Raw genomic sequence first — 24,533 nt, forward strand, 5'->3', positions numbered from 1 at the left:
AAACAGCATTTTTGAATGAAAATAATAATGCACATCGTATAGACGTCATGACACAAGTAAGTACGGTACTCATAATCACAACTAAACATGTGCTGGACATGTACAAAATCACCAACGTGACAACGTCATTATGATACTGAAATCGATGTGACATCATAATGACCGGTCGTGCATGGTACGGATGATGTAACATTTTGTTAGCTATCGATACGTAGATCTACGTACGAAAATTCTGATCAGGTGCGGACTGGGGCCGCGATGGCCGGATGGTGGCGCCGCTAATCCGAGACGGTTTGCACATTTCTCGTACTCTAGCGCCCATTTTCGCATTGAAATCAGTTTGCATTTTTGAAAGCGACTGCTGATTGGCTAGTTCAGCTCCATTTGGCGCGATCATTACGTCAGGGCAACCTGGCACATGGCGCAAGGCTTTCAGTTACTGGCTGCGTTGAACAATCAAGCCTGCTGCACATCGAAGTGTGAGTTTGCGCCAAAAGGGTGCTGTCAGCCAACGTTCAGTGTCAGAAGTCACTTCTTCAACTTTGGGTCAAGGTTTCCTTTTTCCAACCCTGTGTGTCTTTCTTCTTCTTTCACCTGATTGAGACAGTTTTGTTCTTTCCACTTGAGAGCTAACTGTTCAACTGGTATACAGTAGACCAGACAACCCTAGTACATAAAATAATAATATCAAACGAGTTCACCATGGAGGGTCGGCTGTAAGCTATGGCTGACAGTGTGCGAAGAACCGTCTACCCTCTCTTTTCGGCGTTCGTGTTGGGCGAGAGAAGCTGCAGCATTGGAGGCAAGTTCCTTACACACCTCTAAAGATGCAGTAGTGTGTTGATTGTGGAATCTAACTGGAGATAGCCTTCTTGTTGTCGTCCATGCAGATGAAGCTGCGGCAACTACTAGATTCCGCTCGCCTGGAACGCTCGCTGAAAAGAGCAGTGGAGAGGGAGGAGAGATTTATACCTGGAACATTGGAACAGAATACGAGTAGCTCACCAAAACAGGTATGCTTGTTATATGAGCACCAAGTGGCCTGTGCTTTAGGTTTCTGGCCTGCCGTCTTGTTTGTGAATGTAGGCGATTAGGGGAATGTGCTGTCTGTTGTAGGTGTGTGCTGAATCTGTTCTCGGTGTGAGTTTGGTCAGCAGCTGTCATTCCATTGTACTCTTTTTGCGTAGGGGTTCCCGTCTTTCTACCCAGTGGAATCTCGCGCAGAGACTCTACAATGGCTCCGCCGTCTGACCTACGCAGGCTTTGGGTTTAGCCCAGACACATTCTCGCTGGCAGTGAATGTATTCGACCGATTTCTATCCATCGTGAAGGTGAGTGAGCCAGAGTCCAGTTGCTCTTGTCTTGGGATAGTGATTTAGATGGCTAGACAGTTGCGTTGCTCCCTGCTACCTCTCGGCGTTTCTGCAGTTCCTTCTGTCCTTTACTGGGATGCCTTCTGCGTGGACAGTTTACTTGTTCGGTACTTGTATGTTTGTGCTATGATGTTGACAGCTTTTGGGGAGTTTACTGGTGGTCCCGAGCGCTGTTGCTCGCGTGGAATTCTTGACAGTTCATGCCCAACTGGATCTTTGTGCCGTCTGGCGGTATGCTTGCCGTCACAGCTTTCCGTATTTCAAGCACTGTTGAACGGGGTGTGCTGTTTTCATGTCCTCTGCATGGCCTTGCTACAGAGTACAGGTGTCCAGGACATGTTGGAAATTTTGACATGCTGAGAAGGATCCGTGGGATGTTCGATTTCTGATGTCACTTTCCTTCTTGACTTCTTGGTGAAGCATTAATTTTATGAGATTCCTCGATCTTGTGTGGCGTATTTTGAATTTCCAATATGATGGCTCAAAATCAATGTTCGATGCCTTTTGTACTTCCTGTTGATGTTCAGGTGCAAAGCAAGCATTTACGATGTATTGCCGCAGCATCCCTGCTCATCGCAGCCAAGATCTGCCAAGAGCCTGAGGTACTTCGATTTGTGGCTTCGTGGCTATTTCAATTTTTGTTCTCGGTCGAGCTGTATGTTCTGGTGTGTCTCCCATTTGCAGAACGAGCCGTCAGCAAAGGAAATAGTAAGCTTGGGCCAGTGCGGCTTCAAGGAGGGCGATATCACCCGCATGGAGCGCATCATCTTGGACAAACTGCACTGGGATGTGGACGCGTCAACTCCTCTCACCATCCTCAACATAGTGAGTATGACTATGAATGAGGGCACTTGCAGTGATTATGGCGCTCGTAGTGTGCCTGTTGTCTTTTTGATCTGCGATGCTCAGCTTGGGTATGTTCTGGGTGGGTATGAAAGTAACGTGCTGCAGGTGAGAATGATTTCGTACATATTGTAGATCTACATAGCGTTCGCTCCTGTATCCGTGGAATGCTCTCATCATCCACTTCAAATATTTGAAGTGGTTGCTCTGTACTACGCCGGAGCCATTGCCAGTGTTCATCGAATACTATTGTTTCGGGTGTGACTTGCTCAAAATGGCTCCTCAGGATCACCTTGCTGTGCGGGTGGGGGCATCCTTCCCTCCTTGTGCGATGTGAAGTGCTCCGTTGGTCGTGTTGTCACAATGTGGGAGTGCAAAAACTCCCGTTCACAGTGAGGTGTCGCAGTACTTTTGCTCTTGTAGTCTTACTCAGAGCGATGGACCTGCTCGCAGCTATCCTGCTTTGGCTCGACCGGCTTTGAACTATGCGGTAGTGCCTGGTGTTGTCGCTGATCGCCTGGTTGTTGAACTGTGGTGCGATTGATCGTTGAACCGTGTCCTTTTCACGTCAATCTCAGCTGATGGGTGACAGTCACAAGACGGACTTATGCTCTTGCAGGTGTGCTGTGTGTCCCTCATAGATCTACACACTCAGTAGAGCCACAGTTACCCGTGTAACCTGATTGCGATTGGGCTGACCGGTGCTCACCTGACCAATGATCTGCAAGACTGCATCAGCTGTGGTCTAATTCCTGTGTTTGGAAGAGCACTGTCATCTGTATGCAGCTCTGTCTTCTTTTACCAAAATCATTTCCTGTGTGTTCCTGTTTCTCCTGTTTTGCTCAGCTTCATGCCTTAGCCAGCTCCTGGGGATACTTGTCCTCTTGTGGGTTACCACCTTTGGTTCATCTCGGCAAGGTGACCAACTCCCTGGAGACTTGCATGCTGGATTCGAAGTTTGCCTGCTTCAAGGTAATGATTGTTATTGATGTGGCTGGTGGAATGACTATATGTCGTGTTTGTATTGTCCTAGTAGTTGTGTTTGTGGGTTCTGAGTGCCTTATATAACCTTGCATTGCTTTGCTATTTGTCTTCACAGCCGTCTGCTCTTGCCCTGGCCGTTCTAAGTAATGAGCTGCGCCAGCTGTCAGATTGTGATTGGCTAGATGCAACCATGGAACTTCAATCCTCAGCTTCGGTGAGTTTCTTTACCGTTGTGCTGACTGCCCAGACTTTTCCACTTTTTTGAACTGAATGTTGCTTGTTTCCGGACACTGCTTTTAGGAGTCATTGTTTTGTTTGAGATTTTTTTTCGCTTGTTTTCCTGGTTTCGTTTTTGTCTTGCCATCTGCAGGTTAGTGGGCGCACATTGGGCGTCTACTACGAGGCTGTTCAGGCCAGTCAGTTCAAGCTCCCTCGCAAGGCTGCTCCGAAACCGGCATTTAGCCGTCCTGCCTTCGTCCCCCGAGCTTTGTTTTCATCTTCACCGTCTGTGAGTAAGTCAGTTCACCCGTTATCTGGTGGTTCTGCAGCTATGACTGTTCCAGCGGCAACACCTGTCAATTCACTACCCTCTAGTCGCGCCATCAGCAGTGACGACGAAATCTCTGATGCGGACTCATCAAGCTCAGATGAAGATGTATCTCGTGTAGCACCTCCAAAGCAGCAGCCGCTTGCTGCATCCATCCCATCTGACCTGTCTCTATCTGCAGCTGCTTGTGTCCTGTTGTCTTCATGCGCCAGTGCCGCTAGCCCATGCGCTCTCAGTACTGGCTGTGCGCCTCTAGAACGGCCACACGTGTTGTCCTCACCAGTCAAAGTAGCCTAAATATGACTTTTTTTCTCTCTGTGATCACCCTCCAGTGTAGTCTCTTGCATCCTTTTATCTGTCTGTGAATTACAATATTGTATAGTGCACCTAAACACCCTCTCATCTTCACATTATCACTTTTTATTCTCATCGTATCGTACCAGAGCACCGTCCCCAACTATTCCTTCCACTCATCGGATTTTCCCCTCCCATATTTGTCTTACCGATCGTTCTAAACCCAGCCCGTTGATTTTTAATCTACTGTATGTGTATTTTGTGTAGCATAGAGACCTGTGCTTTCATTGTCAAAAAACCCTCCAAAAACAATATATGCAGATCTATAAAATATTTTGATCAGTTGAATACCAAAAAAACATTTGGCCACTCCTAGTACCCACTCGATCCCCATAGGATCGCACACTACGTGTGGAGATTTGTTTTCTCCGCGAGACTTTTTTTAAGATTACAAAAACAGCATCTTGCATTTTATATCCGCTTTTTATTCTAATATTGCTATGTCACTGCACATTAGCTATATATCCACTCTCCACTTGAACACACAGCTGTTGCCAACAAACAATTTTCTATGCCAGACTCGGAAGAGATTCTTGGTGATGATGATACCAGTTGATGGTTGTTTTGTGTCTGGTGCTCTCCAGTTAGACCAAAACCTACTTTGGTGGTGGATGCAACCGCCTTGTGCAGTTGTGGTACAACCACTGCTTGTAACGGACATGCAGACCGGAAGATTTTTTTGGTGTGGGTGCTTTGTTTCCCCAGCATCATAATGTTCACGGATCCTGCCACACATGCACCCTAAAACTCTGTTTGAAAACTGGAAAGCCAGATATTTCATGCCCGAAGTCTTGCAACATCAACATAATAATAATAACAGCTCGCATGTACTCCATGGGTGAGATCACCCATGGGGCTAACGCATCTGTCGGCAAAAGAGTTAGAGAAAACGAGAAACACATGACATACACACCTTCTTCATTCTGTTATTGCAGGGAAAAACTACCTCGATTCCACCATGAGCCTAGGCATGAGGAATATAATATTAAGTACAGAATGTTATTTACCAAAAGGATATTCAAGTAAGCGCAGATATTTTTTTAAAACATCAACATACTGTATATTATAGCAGAAATATTCGTCTGGAATTTAATTTCGTCTCTTTCATTTATTTGGACTAGGGGCGTGTTTGGTTGGTACGAACTAGAACAGGATTCACCAGAACAGCGCGTTTGGTTGGGACTGCACCTGTTCTGGGTTGGCCAGAACATGTTCTGCTTGCTCCAGGCCGGAGCAGACCGAGCAGTTTCACTTTTTCACAGTGAAACCTGGCGGAAACATCGATTTTGGTCCCAAATGATCACGTGCATACGCTTTTGGGTTGGACTCGTACCGTACAAAGTGACCATGGTGACCCATACACATTTTGAAGAATGCACCAAGTTCGGCACATTTTTCCACAAAAATGTGCTCTGTTTCTGGAGTACCGTTTGGTTGGCATGAGGCTGCTCCATGTGCACCAGCTGTTCGATCCTGTTCTAGATCGTACCAACCAAACGCACCCTAAATTAAATGCCGGACTATTAAAAAGAAAAAAAGTCTAATGTAGATTTGTCCAGCTTTTCTATACACTCGTATGATCAAGAGGTATGATCCATGGACGAAATTTTCAACCGGACGAACTCCCTTTGTTTGGAGTTGGACGAAATTTTCTGCCTCTACAGTACTTCAAGAGTTTATTTGCTTGCACGCACCACGACTGCAAGTGGCACAAATAAAAAATAAAAAATAATTTATATGAAAGGACTAGATCAGTGAGTTACATGCTGTCTGTATGTACACATGCACACTGCCTGTACAATCTTGCTAACAGAAATTTACAACTTATTTGAATGAAAAGAATATCACGATATCAGTGTTAAAAAACCCATAATTTGCTGAAAACTGAAGTGAAGTGACTAGTGGTCGCCTACTATACTAAGCATAAGAGAATTGGGGGAGCAAACACCTTTCGTAAGAGGATAACATTTTCTTGAGAAGTCGACGGAATAAAGTGTCCAGATGAGGATACTGGTAAAGAAAAAAAGCTATCGACACCAATGAAACTCAGCAACAACTGGCGGCATGGGCTTCAATTGCATACTGTGGAAACCTACAGAGCAACGGACAACACAAAAACACAGAGTCAAGATTTTTACTGACATTTCTTACATATGAAGTTGATTGCTCCGACGAGGAGCACACGCTTCTTGCCGAACTTGACACTTGACTGACTCACGACTGCCATCCGGAACACACGAGGAGCACGCCGCACCTTCCGCTCTGCAAACCTGAAAGACAGCACCACTCCCTGCTCAATAGGGCTTGAAAGTGATGACGTCAAAAACGGCCAGGGAGTAGTAAGTTGACATCAGATTTCTATTTTGGATCCACTAAGGTGTGACTTATGCTATTGCCTCAGTATGTGGGTGCATAGCAACCCACTCATGTCGTATGCAGGGGTGACTTTTACTTCGCCACCAGTTGTAACCCCGCCCCCAGTAGCCAAATCAGTCAGTTTCACTGGCTACATCACCTTGCTGCGAGTAAGACGGCTTGAAATGTGCTTGGATCCATACAAAAACTGGATCCAAGTGGATCCAGTTTTTGAATTTTTGAAATTGTTGCTATGCTGTGACGTAGCACTTTCAAGCCCTATACACAGTGTTTCGGGGAATTCACCCCTCATCAGTTGAGCTTTAGTAGGCTGAGGAAAATTGTGCCTGAAAAGCGTCACTTATATACTGCTCTCCAGGCCAAACCATCACCAGGGATACAAACTTACAGAGACACTTTGTTTCCAGAGCGACAAACACCTCGTGAAGCCCCAGGTAGCAGTGTGAGTCGGGCTTCACGAGGTGTTTGTTGCGCTGGAAACGAAGCGTCTCTGTAAGTTTGTATCCCTGGTGATGGTTTGGCCTGGAGAGCAGTATATAAGTGGTGCTTTTCAGGCACAATCTTCCTCAGCCTATTCAAGCTCAACTGATGAGGGGTGAATTCCCCGAAATACTGTGTATTGAGCAGGGAGTGGTGCTCTCTTTCAGGTTTGCCGAGTGGAAGGTGCGACGTGCTCCTCATGTGCTCCGGATGGCAGTCGTGAGTCAGTCAAGTGTCAAGTTCGGCAAGAAGCGTGTGCTCCTCGTTGGAGCAATCAACTTCATGACTAATACCGCCGAAGTCGCAACTTCTAAGTTCGTATTTCTTACATATCCAGGATATTGGACAGTATTGGGAGAGAATGCATTCTTGGTGTTGTATTTTGCACTATTTTCTTACTAAAATGGAAAATGATGATGTCACTACTCACAAGTCACTAGTGCAGTGCCTATACAAAGGTTGTGAGGAGTATGAACAAAGAATCCAGATCCTCGGCAACACGATACATTTTAATTTTTCTGGTTGAATGATTGTCATGGACGTGGTGGTGGCATCATTGAGCAGACACCAGGGTTCTATCCAAAGGAGGGCAGGGGGCGGGGTCATCAGCGAGGCCGCTATAACAAGAAAACACACCCTTGAAATGCAGGTTCCGTAGGAACGGAAACCAAGATCCTTTCGGGTTTGGGCTAGGCGTGACTGACGCTAGCCACCGATGAGTCCCTATCGGATTTTCTGCGTGGATTGCCCCTCTAACCAATCGACAGAGAAACTAACGTTCCAGCACAGGCAATCATACCTTGACTGACACAGAGGACATTGAACAGATTCTGCCAAAGATAAAGATGCACATGCCTTGGTCGATTGATACGCAGACGGCATTTGACGACTCAGCTGAACACACACACGAGGGAAGCACAAAAAAACAAACAAACAAAAACATCGAGTCATCGCCACACAATTCAACAGTAGCTTAGTACATAAATTCACACCATAGACTTCAGATGCCGCCCATCGCTGGAGGCAGCAATAGGGCTTGAAAGTGCTACGTCACTCCATAGCAATGGCATAGCAACAATTTGAAAAATTCGAAAACTGGATCCACCTGGATCCAGTTTTTGTATGGATCCAAGCACATTTCAAGCGGTCTCACTCACAGCAAGGTGATGTTGCCAGTGCAACTGACTGATTTGGCTAGTGGGGGCGGGGTGACAACTGGTGGCGAAGTAAAAGTTGCACCTGCATACGACATGAGTGGGTTGCTATGCACCCACATACTGAGGCAATAGCAAAGTCACACCTTAGTGGATCCAAAATAGAAATCTGATGTCAATTTACTACTCCCAGGCCGTTTTTGACGTCATCACTTTCAAGCCCTATAGCCATGTCACAGCAGAAGCCATAGAACTTGTGCTGGGACAGACGCAAACAGAAACACACGTGTACTTGCTTGCACACACACACACACACACACACACACACACACACACACACACACACACACACACACACCTGCCCATCGCGGAAGCGATGATAGCCAACAGCTATGTTAGACATAGCAACCTGTGCTGGGATTACACCATTCAACAGCTTGCAAGGCTGATGAATTGACCGCCACTACTTTTACCACACAGCTGATTGAAGTGACTTTTTCTGGCCAGTGAATCCTTACTTTTCCTTTTTCCTTTTTTTCTTTTCTACACACACACACACACACCACACCACATACTCCGGCATACACTGGCTGTTGGTAACCACCCAGGAGAATGAAAGAAAAGTCAGGAAGAGTCCGAGAAAGAGAAGAAAGACGTGTGCGACCATAATCGTCGGGAATTGAACCAGCAACCTCTCGATTGGAAATCGACTGCACATACCACTGCACCATATGGACACACACACACACACACACACACACACACACACACACAGCATGTTCACTTACATCTACAACCTGTACATCATCCTCAGCATCGGCAGTGTCGGTGACACGCTCCACAACCGACCGCGCCAGAGTGAGAAAGGTGCGATGTTGAGCCCGGTCCAGCTCCTGCCCTCGACTGTACTCAAACTGATGGCGCATATCTGCCGCAGAATCAAATGTAGAGTCAGGCAAAGACATTCACAGGCACAATGAGGGACGAAGGCAGAATCAAATGTAGAGTCAGGCAAAGACATTCACAGGCACACTGAGGGACGACCGGTGCTGGTCAAGACTAAACCGTGCCCACAGCCATTGTAAGAAGCTATGGCGAATTCCAATATTCTCTGCCCAGTGTCACAATGCACCTGGCCTCAGGGACCAACGCAGACGATGCACAGAAAAAAGTTTTTCAATGCAGGTTAAATGTGCACAGGTGCAAAACATATCCCCTCTTCTATGCCGGGTGTCACATTTCTTTGGCCCATAAGGCCACACCGTTTTTTCTATGTTTCGCTTCACCTTATACGATGAAATCAATGAGGGAGGGCGAAAAAAAATAAAAAAGCCATCCAAAAAAACAGTGTACGTGCATTGCATTTGTGTACAGTGAACGGACGCAGCACTGTTCATGTACATTGACATGTACAATGTACATGAATACATGAGTGTATCCCCTCTGCCATGCTTGTGGTCCAAACCAGGGAGTAGTACAATACCGGGAGGTGACACGGGCACACATCCGGGATTACGAGCTTTGCCTCACAAAAAAATACAAACCGCGCGAAAATTCAAATTTTTGCTCTTTTGACAGCGCTGAGAAACCTTCGAATAGTGACGAGAAGACCAGACGTATCCCTTCGTGACAAGCTGCTACTTGTTCTTTTCAGCTCGAGCCTTTTTTGGGAGCTACTCTGGTACATCGTCCACACTGCTGCCAAGTCTCGACTTCCCAAAATGGATGGAAGTGACGAATATGGAGGACGCTATCCTAGGTAAGTAACGTGATGGAATTTTCTCATCTTGACATGGTGTAACACGAACCTGAATTTCTCATTTGGACCCACTCGGACACCTCACCAAGTTGGGATATTTCGAAACTATACCTATTTGTCTACCATTCTACTTCATCTCAACGTGTTAGCTAATGTAACTCTTTGGAAAACTCATTCCAAAAATTTTGAAACTTATTTATTTGTATAGACTTGAACATAATGTTCAAGATCACTTGTTTTCAGCACTGAATGAGGCCAGGCCTGCTTGCTTTGTTGCTTTTTAACCCCCAGAACCCGTGGACAGAAGAGGAAGAGCGACGACTTGGGTGCGGCAGCGAAGTCTGCCTGCCCAACGCCAATTGCTCCTCACCCAAAAAGTAAACAAATTATATAGCAGGAGTGGTTTCAAGTGGTTTCAATGCATTGTGTTTTTGGGATGTTGGTGTGTACTTATGCAGTCCTAGCGTGTTGAGCAATACCAATCGTGAGAAGGGTATAATTCTGCAATACAACATTGTTGATTATAAATATGACACTGAAGCAATACTGAAACTACGTTTTGGGGTTGTATTTGTTTTCATGCGTGTTCTACAGCGCACCCCATTGACGAAGATCATCCTTGTATAGACGATGATAAATACTCTCATCTGACAAGGTTAGTTGCACAGTTCTACCATATTTGTAAGGTGGACGTCGGATATAACATGGCTTATCTCTTTTTGGTATGCCATCTACTGCACAGAACACGTCATCAGAAGCCACTGCCTGCTGCGAATAACAGCGCATCGTGTATGAGAATCTCTTCACCAACAAGTATACACAAATATACACCCACACACCTACACACACCCTCGTGTACTTGTACACCACACACGCGCGCGCACGTGCGCATACATACAACTATTCATCTTTATCCTTTTGTGTTTGACATGATTCCACGGTGCCATGAAAGTAACATTGGTGCCATAAAAGTAACATCTTTACTTATAAAGAAGAGGCACCTGTGACGTGTGTGTGTGTGTGTGTGTTACGCTCAGGCCATCCTGCGGAGCAGCGCTGCCCTGAGCACGCGAAGCGTGCAAACAGTGTAGCTAGCGGCCGCAGAAGCACTGAGCACGCGAAGCGTGCGAATCGTGTAGCTAGCGGAAGCAGCCACAGAAGCACTGAGCACGCGAAGCGTGCGAATCGTGTAGCCACCACCACGTGCTGAGCACGCGAAGCGTGCGAACAGTGTAGGTAGCAGACACGATCAGTACGAGTAGCAGTAGCAGCCGCGCGCAGAAGCACTGAGCACGCGAAGCGTGCGAATCATGTAGCCACCTAGCCTAGGCCATAGGTAGCACTAGCAGCCGCACAAGTGCTGCAGACCACGTGAACCGTTCTCTGCAAATAGAAACATCTGCAACAAAAGGATACAAAAGATCTGCACTGACTGCACTCTGCATCTGATCTGCAGTGAAGAGCGCATCGCACTTTTGTTCGTAAGTTTATGAATTTTTTGAGCCGCTTCATCCGCCACCAGGTGATGGACAACCCTGACCAGCCTCCCGAAGGCGTAACAGACGTCCCTCCTTCTCCTTCCAACGATGAAGAACCTCCCTCACCAGGACTTCAGCGGTCTGGCCACCACCACGTGCTGAGCACGTGTGCTGTTCATGTACTTGCTTCACCCGCATGCCACATTCGGCCAGGCAACGCTGGCCGGGGGTGCTGCTAGTTGGTTATAATCAAGGAGTAATGGTATTGTACGATTCTGATTGCGTATGCTCTTGGTGGCCAAATATAGCAGGGAGTAGTACAATACCGGTATTGTACTACTCCCTGATATCTAGTTCATCGTCACGCAGCTCCCCACAAAGTACAAATTGTAGTAAAAGCAATTACGTACTAATACGTATAGTAATATGCAGACACATACAACTAGTAGTCACACAAAGTATCTATAATAAGCACACGTACTAGGAATAGTACGTAAGCAGGCTATCTTTATCCTTTTGCACTTGGTCTGATTACCTGCATACATGACTTACACGGCATGGTCACTTGCACCAGTAACATTGTACATAATTCCACACTGCCTTTATCATCAACACCAGTTCCTGTTAACGCGTAACATCTCAGGCTTTGTAGCAGGGAGTAGCACAGTGCCATTGTACCATTGTGCTACTCCCTGCTTGACACAGACTTGCGTCATAGTGACATTTGCGAATAGCTGCCCCTGCAGTATAAAATTTATTAATTTTTATTTTGTGTTTCTCTCTGACGACTATAGCATCTGGATTCGGAATAGCCTTACTATCTTGAGACGGGTCAGCCATACCTGAAACATGTTGTTCATTGTGACTAAAACTTGACTCAACATTATCTATTCCCCTAGAAACGACGTGAATAACTAAATGTAATACAAATTAAATTAGGAAGAAAATTTCACTCTTACAAGCCGCCCACGTAAATACTGGACACACTGAAGGTACCCGTGCGAAGGCCAGCTGCTACTTGATATCCTTCGTAGGATTCATCCTCATCACTCAGCAAAGACTGATGGATTCGTTCCCTACATCGTCAAAACAAACTTCAAAAAGTACTGCTCGAAAACTTCTTGAGAGCATTCTGCCACTCTCTTCAAGTCGTTCTATGAATTTTTTGAAAAATGCTACGAAATGCTACGATAAATGGTACGCGTAGTACGACAGTTCGTGACGTTTCCCGGGACACAGCGCTCCACAGAAAAGTGACCTGAGGCAAAGCTCGCCCGCCTGAATGTGTGGCCGTGTCACCTCCCGGTATTGTACTACTCCCTGGTCCAAACACAGGCGGCATGATGATTGTGTGACTTGCGGCCCACACACACATGTAATGATGTACATGTGTGTGAGCTGAGTACAATCATGCGATACTAGTAAATAGAACAAATATTTAATTGATGCCAACATAATAGTTATGTGTAACAATCATGTTCCATTTTTTTCCTTTTGGGTTACATTTTCCGGTTTTCCGGGTTTGCATTAAATTTGTATTGCATTTTCAAAAAAAGAAGAAGAATTTGTTCCGTTTTTTTAATTTTTTTAAACTCCGGCTGTAAAATACATGCGCGCGGGGGACGCGAAACACAGATAAAAAACGGTGTGGCCTAATACATGTACAGTCAACTTCGCTAATAATGACTGCGGATATAACGACAATTAGCGAATAACGACAGAATTTCCATGCCCAGAGCAAAGCCCCTTCCAACTGTAATACATATACAGGTCGTCCCATAACCTCTGGGACTTGACAAATGTTATGTATTAACGGGGTTTATGTACTAAACGAAAGTGTACATGACTTGCTTGTGTACCAGAATTTTTCACTTTTTCTACTTGTCTGAGTGTTTCTTGCTACCATGACTAGGGAGCGAGACATTCTTGATTCCCTCGATATAACAAAAAATTTATGTTATCACGGTCACAGTCAGCGAAGATTCTACAGTTTACATGATACATGCCCAGCCATGCCTGTACAGTCACTCGAAAAAAACAGAGCTTTGTCTGTTTGTGATGTGCGCTCTGATTTCTGAGTTAATTGCGTCCACAACTAGAAACTAGAACACGATGCGCCTCCATTGGAAGGCCAAAGGACCAACAAAGTTATGTACTATTGAGGTAGGTGGCATGCAGGTACGGAGAAATGTTATGTACTAACGGGGTTTATGTACTAACGAATTATGTACTAACCGACAAACTTTGTATGGAAGTGATCACGTTTCGTCCGGGACTTGAGATTTCTTATGTACTAACGGGGTTTATGTACTAACCGGACTCGTATTAACTGGGGACGAGCTGTACAGGTAAAACCTGCTCCAAAGACCACCTGGACTCAGCGACCACCTGCTGTGGACGACCGTATTTGTCTGGCACCGTCCGTTTCACGTACATTCTGACTCGCATTCAGCGATCACTCGCTCGACGCGACCAGCGATCGGCTTACAACTGGTACCGATCGCCAGTTCAACGATCTCTTCACGACTTCAGTACTCGATCTGAAAATCGTTTTACATGTACCTGTACACTTCAAGTAGTACAGTGCTGTGTAGTGATGTACATGTATCAGTACTTCAGTATATCACTCCCCCTTTAAGTTATGCACTTCACCAATGCACAGCATGCAGTGCGAGGATTCATTTGATACCAATATCACCATCTAGGGAGATCACCTGCTTTGAAAGACCACCTGTTTATAAGACCACTTTGGGCTGGAACCATGCGTGGTCGCTGAAACCAGGTTTCACCTGTAATGAGACTTCGGGTATAACGACACTTCGCGAATAAGGACCCTTTGTTGATGCCCCGCCGAATGTCGTTATAAGCGAAGTTGACTGTAGTATGTAAAAAACAAGTTGTGGCGTCCAAGGACACTGATCTAGAAAAGACTGGCGGTCTCTTCTTGAAACACCGGCTGCACTATGATAGAATCCCACATGCGGAAAGCAACACAAGCCATGCTACATGTATATGTGTGAAGGGCTTTCGGAGAGCAAACCGTTCGAATGCGGGCAGGTTCTCATACTGGTTATCGAAATCGAAAATAGAGTATAATGTGATTACATCATCACCTGGGGTGTTCTTATCTGTGTGGAGTAGCATCACAAGCAACTGGTTTGCCACTCAGTACAAAGCAGGCACAGTGAAACCATTCTCATACCCTCTATAACGTTAGATGCATTTCATCCAGCAAAGAGTGTACGAATGACATCAAAACGACAGCCTGCAGACTCTGCACCCACACCCACGGACACGCACACCCACACACTTCCACATGCCCATCGCTGGAGCGATGACAGCAAACAAACTTGTGCTGGGATTACACGATTCAACAGCTTGCAAGGCAGCTTGCAATGCTGATGAATTGACCGCCACTAATTTGCACCCCCCCCCCCCCCCCCCTCCCCCCACACACACACACATACACGCACACACAGTCTATATGCAGGTTGGCTGTACCTCGAAACGTGACGGTCTCCAAGTCAATCGTGTCGAAGTCGATTCCGTCAAGAAACTTGTGGATTTCTGCTTCGAGTTGGTCACTTTCGATTGCTGGCACTGACTGCAAGGGCAACACGAGAAGGAAACAAAGTTGACAGGAAGTACTGTAAAGTGATAAACGTTCGAGGCACGCAAATTTTGCATTTCATGCATTGGGCTGGTTCACGATGAGAAACTTTCGCGATTTTATCTCTTCAGTTAGATCTTGCACTGCCTACAATCAATGTAAGTTACAGAGCAGTTTGCGGCGATTTATATTCGCGAATGTTTGATGGTCGCGAAAACAGCGAAATTTAATCTCTAGCGAAAGCTTCTCACTTTACAGGAAGCAGTTGGAGTGGGTAAACATTTTGAAGCAATTTAAAAAGCACACCAGCTGCATCAAATGAACCATGCCTAGGATTTCACACGTCTACCATCGAGCATCGCTGGCAAAACTCTGGAGCCAGTTTGCAGCCAGTGTCAGAAACCCGATATACATGCAGTACATTCAGCCGAGAACTCTTGGCGATCTACCTCTCCATTCGTCACTTTCACCACTGCCTCCAGGGTCAAGAGTTCATCGTGTGTACAGATCACAAGCCACGACGTTCGCTCTCCGCACTGCATCCGATCGCCTGACCCTATGCGAACAACGTCAAGTGGCAAATGTTGCAGAGTTCATTAATCATCTACAAGCAACGTGTCGAGGTCAAACCCGTAGTAAGAAGTAGCGTAATCATTGCTGCTCACTGGCGTAGTGTCTGTTGTAACCAGCAAAAGGTTTGATTCGCGGCGCAAGCCTAAAGTTGCTAAATATCTGCCCCTTTGTCAATGCTAAACCCGCCGGAAAATTTGTACAGATATTACTTCAAGTGAATTTTGTAGTGATGTAACGAATAATCGACTATTCGAATTCCTCAATCTCTTGGACCTCAATGAATAATCGATTGGATAAAATCTAGGTCGAAGGTTCGAAAATTCGAATATTCGCAGACGGGCGAAGTCCGTCCGCTGCATACCGCGCACGCGACTCTACAATCTCTTGACTTGAATGCATAAACTTTGTACTGTGTTGCAAACAACGACTAGACTACACGCGGTTGACTCTACTCTGACCCGAGTCTGAGCGCTTGTGTTGTGTGTTTACTACATGTACACTTTTTGTGGAATAGTAGAATGATTGTTCGTTCGCTTGAGTGGTATTCGCTAGATTATTCGTTCATAAAATTCATGGTTCGTTACATCTCTAGAATTTTGTGATACTGAGTGAAATCAGGCCTCCTGCATCCTGCTAGCTAGTGCCATGATGCAATGCACATCCCAATGTTGGCAGAGCCAGGGCTGGACAGTGTGCAATGCTAGTTACACCATGCGGCTGGATTTCATTGAGTGTGACTATACTCGTACAGCAATGGAAGGGTCGTGCAGTGTGCAATGCTAGTTAAGCCACGCGGCTGGATTTCATTGAGCGTGACTACACCAGCACCGCCATTACATCACTTACATGATCGGATATGCTGTACGCGGGCATCGTGAGTGCCGCGTTGGCCATGTCGTCGTCATCGATGATCATGATGTCCGTGTTCGGCAGAGGTCGACTGCTATCGTGTGCCTGCATCCATCCACACGTGTTGCCTTGGTTACCACTACCATTGCTTGCGCCCGTACCCGTCCCACTGCCATCTGCTGATGCCTTCATGCGATTCAGCAATGTGCTGCAGTTGAGGTTCAAATTGGAGACGGGGGGGGGGGGGGGGGGAGAGGGAGGGAGGAGAAAGAATGCCTGTGATTTAGTGACACTGCTGTTATCATGTTGTGTTGCAAAGCCATTCTGATAACAGTCATGATACTCAGGGTTTTCCACAGTTCTCAGTCGGGAATTTTTAATCCGAATACAGTAACAATAAACAATTCAACTATTCCCCATCTACTCCTATACAAAGTTTATCTCTGTGACAACACAGATCTACCCTATTCTGGGCACACAGCGTTGTGATGTCAGCGAGTTTAGTGAAAGTCTCCAGAATGCCTGCCCTGATCAACCTGGGAGTTTTCACCACTGGAATCAGTGCAGGAACAAAAGATTAAAACATTATGTGAAGCATTTCGAAACTAGAGGATCAGCTCAGGACATACCCTATCTTCATTTGCTTGTTGGGCTTGAAGCGCGTCTTTAGAGTGACGACCGGCTTTGGCATTGGTCGTCGTTCTATCTTCTTGAATGTCACACGCCCGTCATCGTCGACTCGCTGCTCGATCCGAACCCCCTTATCGTCCACCTCTTCATCGGCTCCACCTAAGACAGCAAAGGTAGTACAGAGACCATGTGACCTTCAAACTCAATCACTCAGCCAAGATACTTGCAAACACATGTACCGCACTATGCAAAAGAAGCAAAGATCACGGCTGTTTAAGCTCGTGAAAAAGTGACATGAGGTCCCGGGCTGGAGTACAGCTACGCAAGTTGTACGGTGCTTTTCAATTTTTTCTTTGAGAACCTCAATTTCGCTTCTGCTGCCACTCCATGTGCATGTGGAGGTTATACGGTTACAGCATCACTGTACTTCTTGCGAAGTGCAGTGATGCTCAATGAAATCCAGACGCGTCACTCAAGTTAGCCCCGTGTTTGCAGGTCTAGGGCTGGGCAACGCCCGGCTCGTGCTTGAGTGACGTGACTGGATTTCATTGAGCAGCACTGTAGATGCTTTGTGTGAAGTGGCAAAGCTATGTGACACAACAAACACCGAACTGCCACTCACTATAAAGTATAAACTAACACTGGTTTGCCACCTCATACAAAGCAGATGCAATGATGTCATTCTTTATATATCTACCGTATGTCAGCGCCATTAAAGCCTCGACCTTATATTCGAAACACCGCAGCTTTCCTAGCTATTTTAGTTGCAAAACGACTCACCCACTACGCCATGCCATAAAAGTCAAAGTCCACACAGAAATTTCAATCTAAATCCACCTGTGTATCCTTCCTCCTGGGCTGTAAGTTTGTTAGCATAGTACTTACTCCTTCATTTTTACTTCAAAACATACGTCAAATGCCAATTCATTAATGAAGCCCATGGCTTTATAACTGAGACTGGCTTTATAATGGAATATAACTCCACGGTTTTAAAGGTGCGGACATACGGTATAAAACTAATCCAGTGATGACATACTAGTAATCACATAACCTCTGAAGAACAGTGGCCCACTTCCAACAAAGAAGAATGTGCATGCACTGATCTTTAAGTATTCAAACACTACATGCACTTCAGAGTACATGTAGTGCAGTAACTCGGTAGCACTGGTAGCTTTACCTAAGCCCAGAACAGTAGGTGCAACATCACTGGGCAGTTTCGGTTTGTCCTTGGTGTACGAACTCATGAAGTTCACACCCGACTGGCTGCGGGGCGTCCTCTCCTTGTTGCGTGCGTCCAGGAAACTCCGCCGTGGTGTCATACCATCTGTAGGTAACAAGAGTGCAGACAAAACTATAACGTACCATAATTGTGAACACACACATGGCGGGGGGGGGGGGGGGGGGGGGGGGGGAAGTATGCAACCAGTTAAATTGCGCACACCAGAAAAATACCCCCCCCCCCCCCCCTCCACACATACATATGTGCACCACCTCCCTCCACACATACATGTACATTTGTGCACCCCTCCACACAACAAAAAATTCAAACAAATGTTAGCATGAAAGTTTGAGCGCGGGGTAATTAATTTTTACAGATGATAATTCAAATCAAGGGGCGGTGTAGTTTTCCCCCAGCAGCTAAATCCTGCCAAAGAGCGACAGTAAAGGAGCTAAACAAGACACATAGAAGTTGAACACACAATGGATAAGAAGCATGAACTGACCAGATTCGTCAGCAGGAACCGACGGCGTTCGTGAGCTATCCAATTGCTGTAGCTGAGCATCGATACGATCCAGTACTGACGATTGGCGCGGCTTGGGTGCAGCAGAGGCGGGCGTGCGGCGAGGGGTGGTGGGTGCGGGTTCTGCCAAACCAACACAAGAGAGACTGTGCATGATTGGGCATCACATGTCATCTACACATCTTACAGATGCTCCAGTAACTGGGTACTAGCGCTGGCAGCGAGGCAGGCAATGTGACCTGAGAGAGCAGCTGAGTGCGACACTCACTATGTAGAACACAATGAAACAAAATTAATGCTTACCAAACAGTATCGTTCCTACGGTCACAGATTGACTACGGGCACCTCCACTTTGGAAGATTCACTTTGATTTGGCTGTTATGTGTGCGTTTGCATACTTTGTACACTGTTTGGTTTGTGCCGTGGTCTGCATCAAGTACGTTGTTCATCACTCATGTTCACCTTGTATAGAGCGGGAAAGAGGAGCTACTTGTCAAACAAACATTGACCAGTATGTAAATACCCAAACCAAGGAGCAGTGGTTGTGCTAAGAAAGTCCACCAAGCCCACAGACATTGCTTGGCAGGGGTACACGCAGAATCGGCCATAACATAACATAGAGAGAGAGAGAGAGAGAGAGAGAGAGAGAGAGAGAGAGAGAGAGAGAGAGAGAGAGAAAGGAATTTACATTTATAAAGACAGGCAAGTCTAACAAATGAGGACTGAGACCTCTACAGCCAGATGCATGATTAAACAAGCAGGTTGTCAGTCTAGATTTTATGCAGATGGAGAAAAATTTATAAAAAAGAAAAAGACCAAGGAACTACGAGCTACGCTATAATGTCCACTAACACCACCAGCTACTAAACAATCAGCTCATGCGATAACATCGCACGACACTGACCAACGGTACTGACAGATGCATGTTATCGCATGAGCTGATTGTTTAGTAACTGGTGGTGTTAGTGGACATTATAGCGTAGCTTGTAGTTCCTTGGTCCTTTCCTCTTCTATAAATTTATCCTTGGCTCTCCATCTGAGTCCATGGAGAAAAATGCGCAAAATTTTTGCAATGAAGAGAGAGAGAGAGAGAGAGAGAGAGAGAGAGAGAGAGAGAGAGAGAGAGAGAGAGAGAGAGAGAGAGAGAGAGAGATAGTGAGAGACTCCCATGATACGCATCCTTTCGCCTTAGGAAAATTAAATAACTACCGCAATTTAAGTAGACAAGCACACAAATCCCTGGCTATAAATACAAATGAGCTCCACAGATGCAGACCAGTCCACCAGCAAAACATCACTTACCAAACTCAATGAAGTCATCCTTGCCTGAGTCAGATGGACCTGAGAGAGAGAGAGAGAGAGAGAGGGGGGGGGGGGGGGGGGAAGAGATGGAAATAAAGAGTAAAAAAGACGAAGCAAAACACTGTCGCCGATTGAGGGTGGGTGACATATTCGAGATAAAAGGAAATGGACTCTAGATCGCCATACAGAAGCTACTCGTTTCTTCACCCATCAATAGAGATGCACTACACGACACTGAGGAACTTCTTATACTAATGCGGTGCACAAGCACGCGTCATTTCTGGCAGTTAAGAGCCTTTTGACTTGATGCACTGAGCCGATTGAGAGACCTCATTGTAATCGATTCGAGAGATGGTACTCTGAACCGTGCTGATAATACCTAACTACATCCTTTTTAAGTTAAAAAAAAACCTGTTAATAATTATAATGAAGATGGAGCAATTGAATGCTAGGTACGTGACTGTACAACCAAAAGTGCATGATATTCGAAAGCGTGCAAGCCGGTAGTACGGTATTCACTATTCAGTTCAAGCCAGAAAGAAGAAGATAACAAGCCGTGATGGCACAGAGCACAGTGCACACTGCTCACCTCGCAAAGAGCCGATTCTAGGGGATACTGCAGACGAACAGCTTGGAGTTGCCAGCTTCCTAGGGGGACTAGATGATGGGTCGGGCATGCCAGGTGAATGCTTTCGTTTCTGTGCGCCTACATCGATACTATCACCAAGAGTCTTGGCTGTTGACGCTGAAGACAATGCCTGGCCCTTCAGCATCATCTCAGCTTTAACGAGGTCCGATCGGAGAGTGACACCGTCACTATCGCAGAACGGTTTCTTGCACTCGATGGCGGACATTTCACTCGTGTCCATGCGCCTAACACGGCTCATGAGAAGGCGCTGTGGTGCCTTGGCATACGTACTTCCTGCCGAAGTTGCCAGCTGCAAAGCTGCCGACCCGGGTAGTGAGGGTTTGAGCACGGGGGCATTTCTTGATCGCAAGTGACCTGGAGCGGCGTCAGGGTCATCCTTTTTTATAGAAACCGTCGATGAGCGGGTGCTTGATGCCGCCGTCACGGGCGATCTACTGCTACCAACCTCATGGCTGCGACTGGTGACTTCGGATCCCCGATTGGTGATGCGTGTCTCTTCTGTGCTCTCCTGCTCGACTCCTTGGAATTTAAGAAATGAAAGCCCGAACGGGTCGCGGGTCTTGTACGGCTGGCGCAGGATGATCCGCACCAAATCCCAGTATTGATCTCTGGATGATGGTGATAGCGAGTCGCCTACAAACGTCACAATTGAAGGAAAAAACAGGTCTCATGATAAAGCAGCCAAGGTACGCGGCACAAAGGTTGTAGACAACAAGTTCACCAGAATAGTTTGCTTAAAATCGAAACGCAGCCAAGCGAAGAGAAAGAATGACATAGGAAAGAGGGAGAGAGGGAGGGAGGGAGAGGGAGAGAGAGAGAGAGAAGCGAGATGCTCACACACTGTCACCGAACTCACAGCGAAAGAGCCTGACGGATGCTTTGTGCCGGCCCGCCCTGGCATCTATCGGTGTTTGCAGCATTGTCTCTGGTAGCAGTCCTACAAACTCCTTCTCATTGGCACTGCCGGAGCGACCAACAAGCATACTAATAAATGCAGAGCCATTGTTACCTGGAGTTGGATGGAACAATCAAGAGAGGAAATATGAATAAAATGCTCGCAGCTCATTTATAAAACTGAGGAAGACTACATATGTGACAGAAACTGCGCAAAGAAAAGTAGCCAGAAACGACGTGGTCAAAGGCACAACACCATACACACAGAAGGGATGGCAAAAAGGCGCAAGTGTGAAGAGACCACACAGGCATGCGGTGTTTTGCGACAACAATAGCCTCTGGACAAAAATAATAAGTTGCTGACGACCTATCAAACAGTTTCTGTTTGGTAGGTTGTCAGCAGCTCATTATCTTGTCCATTGGTTGTTTATTATTGTGGCAATACATCGCAAGTCTGTGTGGTCACTTCACACTTGCACCTTTCGCCATCCCTTCTGCGTGTATGGTGTTATGCCTTTGAGCGTGTTATTTCTGGCCACCTTTCTTTGTGCTGTTTCTATCACATCTCTACTGTAAATAATTCATTGTGCTTGTCCAAAGACCACAGAGGTAGTGATAAAGAAATTGATGTCACAGGCAATGTGTGTTTGTGTGTGTGTGTGTGTGTGTACACATGTGTGTGAAGTCGCTATGTCTAACATAGCTTTTCGCTATCATCGCTTCCGCGATGGGCATGTCTGAGTCTGAGTGTGTGTGTGGTGTGTGGTGTGTGTGTGTGTGTGTGTGTGTGTGTGTGTGTGTGTGTGTGTGTGGTGTGTGTGTGGTGTGTGTGTGTGTGTGTGTGTGTCTGAGTGTGTGTGTGTGTGTGTGTATGTGTGTGTGTGTGTGTGTGCATGCACGCACGTGCAGACAGGGCAGAGTGGAGGAAGTTGTCTCGCCATCCTCGTCTTCCTCCGCCAGAGCAGGCGGGTGACTTGAAGAGTCACTCCCCATATTGCTCAGCTCGCATGCTATCATCGCACTAGTGATGGGCGTCCAAGGTCCAAGGTGTGTGTATGTGAGTGTGTGAGAGAGAAAGAGAGAATGTGTGTGAGTGTGTACGTGTGTGTGTGTATATGTATGTGTGTATGGTGCTCTTGTCTTGAAACGTGCAGTTTTTGAAAGTTGGGAATGCTTTCGGCGTGCAGCCGCCCAGGCCAACAGTGCCTGAGGTGGGGTCTTTATCGACAGGAGACTTGGTCGGATAGTTACGATGCCGACACTCTCCTCGCCGCCCCCACCTCGGAGCCCTTCGCGAGGCCTTGCAAGCCCGCGAGTGGAGCAAACTACCGCACGAAGACGACGACTTGGAACGACTGAGCATTGGCTCATGGAATGTTCGCTCTGTTGTGGAGAGTGATGGACCAGTTCAAGCGGCAGCCGTGAGAGGAATCGTTTCCGATGATAAGCCAGATCCATAGCTGCCAGAGATGGCACTCTCAAACATGGTCCCTGAGTCCCCGACCTCTCTCTCAGCGGACTGCCGTTGCTCGTCGTTCCATATTGTCAGCCTCGCAAGGGGACACGTGACCGTAATGGCAGAGTATACCAGGACCAGGTGATGTGTGTGTGTGTGTGTGTGTGTGCATGTGCATGTGCAGGTGTGTGTGTGTGTGTGTGTGTGTGTGTGTGTGTGTGTGTGTGTGTGTGTGTGCGTGTGCATGTGTGTGTGTCTGTGTGTGTGAGAGAAAGTACCAACCTAAGTCAATGTTGGTGATTTGAGAAGGACTAGCAAGCTGCAGATCGACCTCGATGCGGTCAGCTTGATTCGATTGGTGGCAAACAAACTTGCGATATCGCTCAGTCAGGAGAAGGTTCTTGGAAGAAAACACTGGGTCCTACAAACAAGAAAACGGAGAATGAAGGAATATGGCAATGGACATGGTATTATGTTCTCGGCTAGTGATGCATTTTGTGATTATAATACATCACCGGGCATAACAAGGAAGGTGAATGGGATGCCAGAGCCAGGGCCATTGTACTGAATTTAAAACTCAGCTTGTAACGCAGAAATCTGGAAGGTGTGTAGCCCCAGAAGACTGGCCGCGACACAGTACGGGAGTGCGAGACGTGAGAATGCAAACATCTTCAGGCTACGACAGATGTTACATGTATGTACTACTTGGCTTCTGCCTCGCTGTGGACATAAAGCGCACTGCAGCTGCATGTATTTGGCTGCATCCTTCGCCAATCAGATATTCTGTGTAAGCACATATTTTGCATCAGAATTATATACTGTGCATGGTTTCGAAAACTAGCAACAAGACAAGACAGGATAGTACAAGTAAATCGCGGCCTCACCTCAGATGAACACCTGAGGACTTTGGAAACTCGTATCACGGGCATCCTGTTGACTTAACTAAATTCCTTGGCTGAACAGGGAAATCCTCAACGAGATGAGGCAAGAAACTAAGACTACAGTGTGCTGTGTCTGTCTGTATTCCACTCTGGGAGAATACGATATTTGTACCAGGTCTTACTTCAAACAGTGAATTCTATCTCTTGACTATTGTTTCTGGATGTGCCGAAAACGTGGATCTTCGCCACCGCTGTGTCTGAGTTGGCCATTCATTCCATAATGATATTTCAGTTCAATCTTGTCTTGACTTGTTCGTTCTCAACCTTCAAGGCTTCATGCAGGTAGGCCGTACCGTGACACACATGTGGACGCTCAAATTTGGCGGGAATATGTTGGCAGGGTAAACACGAAAATGAGTGCTGTTTTTACGACTCCCTGCCACATGAGTACTCGAGTGACCATGGTGACGAGTGGCATCAAGTCAAGACAAGACTCGAGTCCATAAAATTTAACCTGATACTGGACACTGGACAGTAAGGTCTCTTCTCTTGCAGTCTTGGCTTGCAGTCTTGGTGGCATGCTGTCTGTCAGTGTCAGT

At 46.5% G+C, this 24,533-nt stretch overlaps 2 protein-coding genes and 1 long non-coding RNA gene across 3 annotated transcripts; 2 read left to right on the forward strand and 1 right to left on the reverse strand.

Annotated features, from left to right (window-relative positions):
- The first annotated feature begins 501 nt into the window (after positions 1-501).
- Positions 502-4,647, forward strand: LOC135819673 (cyclin-I-like). The gene is made up of 8 exons (XM_065332928.1): positions 502-802; positions 891-1,013; positions 1,188-1,331; positions 1,901-1,975; positions 2,058-2,198; positions 3,063-3,188; positions 3,316-3,414; positions 3,571-4,647. Exons 2-8 carry the CDS (start codon positions 891-893, stop codon positions 4,042-4,044), a joined length of 1,182 nt encoding a protein of 393 aa, XP_065189000.1. The 5' UTR covers positions 502-802; the 3' UTR covers positions 4,045-4,647.
- Positions 4,648-5,748: 1,101 nt separating this feature from the next.
- LOC135806909 (uncharacterized) lies at positions 5,749-24,265 on the reverse strand. The gene is made up of 13 exons (XM_065321068.1): positions 23,938-24,265; positions 23,336-23,474; positions 21,560-21,712; positions 20,644-21,336; positions 20,055-20,093; positions 18,735-18,875; positions 18,188-18,334; positions 17,010-17,169; positions 16,378-16,588; positions 14,850-14,952; positions 8,900-9,039; positions 7,757-7,851; positions 5,749-6,193 (listed from the first exon to the last, which is right to left on the reverse strand). Exons 1-13 carry the CDS (start codon positions 23,980-23,982, stop codon positions 6,148-6,150), a joined length of 2,112 nt encoding a protein of 703 aa, XP_065177140.1. The 5' UTR covers positions 23,983-24,265; the 3' UTR covers positions 5,749-6,147.
- On the forward strand, positions 9,582-10,618 carry LOC135806908 (uncharacterized). Its single transcript, XR_010551338.1, has 3 exons — positions 9,582-9,870; positions 10,162-10,247; positions 10,465-10,618. It is a non-coding gene; the product is annotated as an uncharacterized LOC135806908 (long non-coding RNA).
- Positions 24,266-24,533: the final 268 nt, after the last annotated feature.

This window comes from Sycon ciliatum, chromosome 1 (assembly GCF_964019385.1).
Source record: "Sycon ciliatum chromosome 1, ocSycCili1.1, whole genome shotgun sequence".
Taxonomy (NCBI): domain Eukaryota; kingdom Metazoa; phylum Porifera; class Calcarea; order Leucosolenida; family Sycettidae; genus Sycon; species Sycon ciliatum.

Coding starts and splice junctions, on each gene's coding strand:
- LOC135819673 (XM_065332928.1), top strand. CDS start 891: ATGAAGCTGCGGCAACTACTAGATTCCGCTCGCCTGGAACGCTCGCTG. Junction 1,332..1,900: donor GATTTCTATCCATCGTGAAG/GTGAGTGAGCCA, acceptor GTTGATGTTCAG/GTGCAAAGCAAGCATTTACG. Junction 3,415..3,570: donor AACTTCAATCCTCAGCTTCG/GTGAGTTTCTTT, acceptor TGCCATCTGCAG/GTTAGTGGGCGCACATTGGG.
- LOC135806909 (XM_065321068.1), bottom strand. CDS start 23,982: ATGCCCGTGATACGAGTTTCCAAAGTCCTCAGGTGTTCATCTGAG. Junction 16,589..17,009: donor AACAAGCAAATGAAGATAGG/GTATGTCCTGAG, acceptor CCTCAACTGCAG/CACATTGCTGAATCGCATGA. Junction 14,953..16,377: donor CGTACAGCATATCCGATCAT/GTAAGTGATGTA, acceptor TTGCCCTTGCAG/TCAGTGCCAGCAATCGAAAG.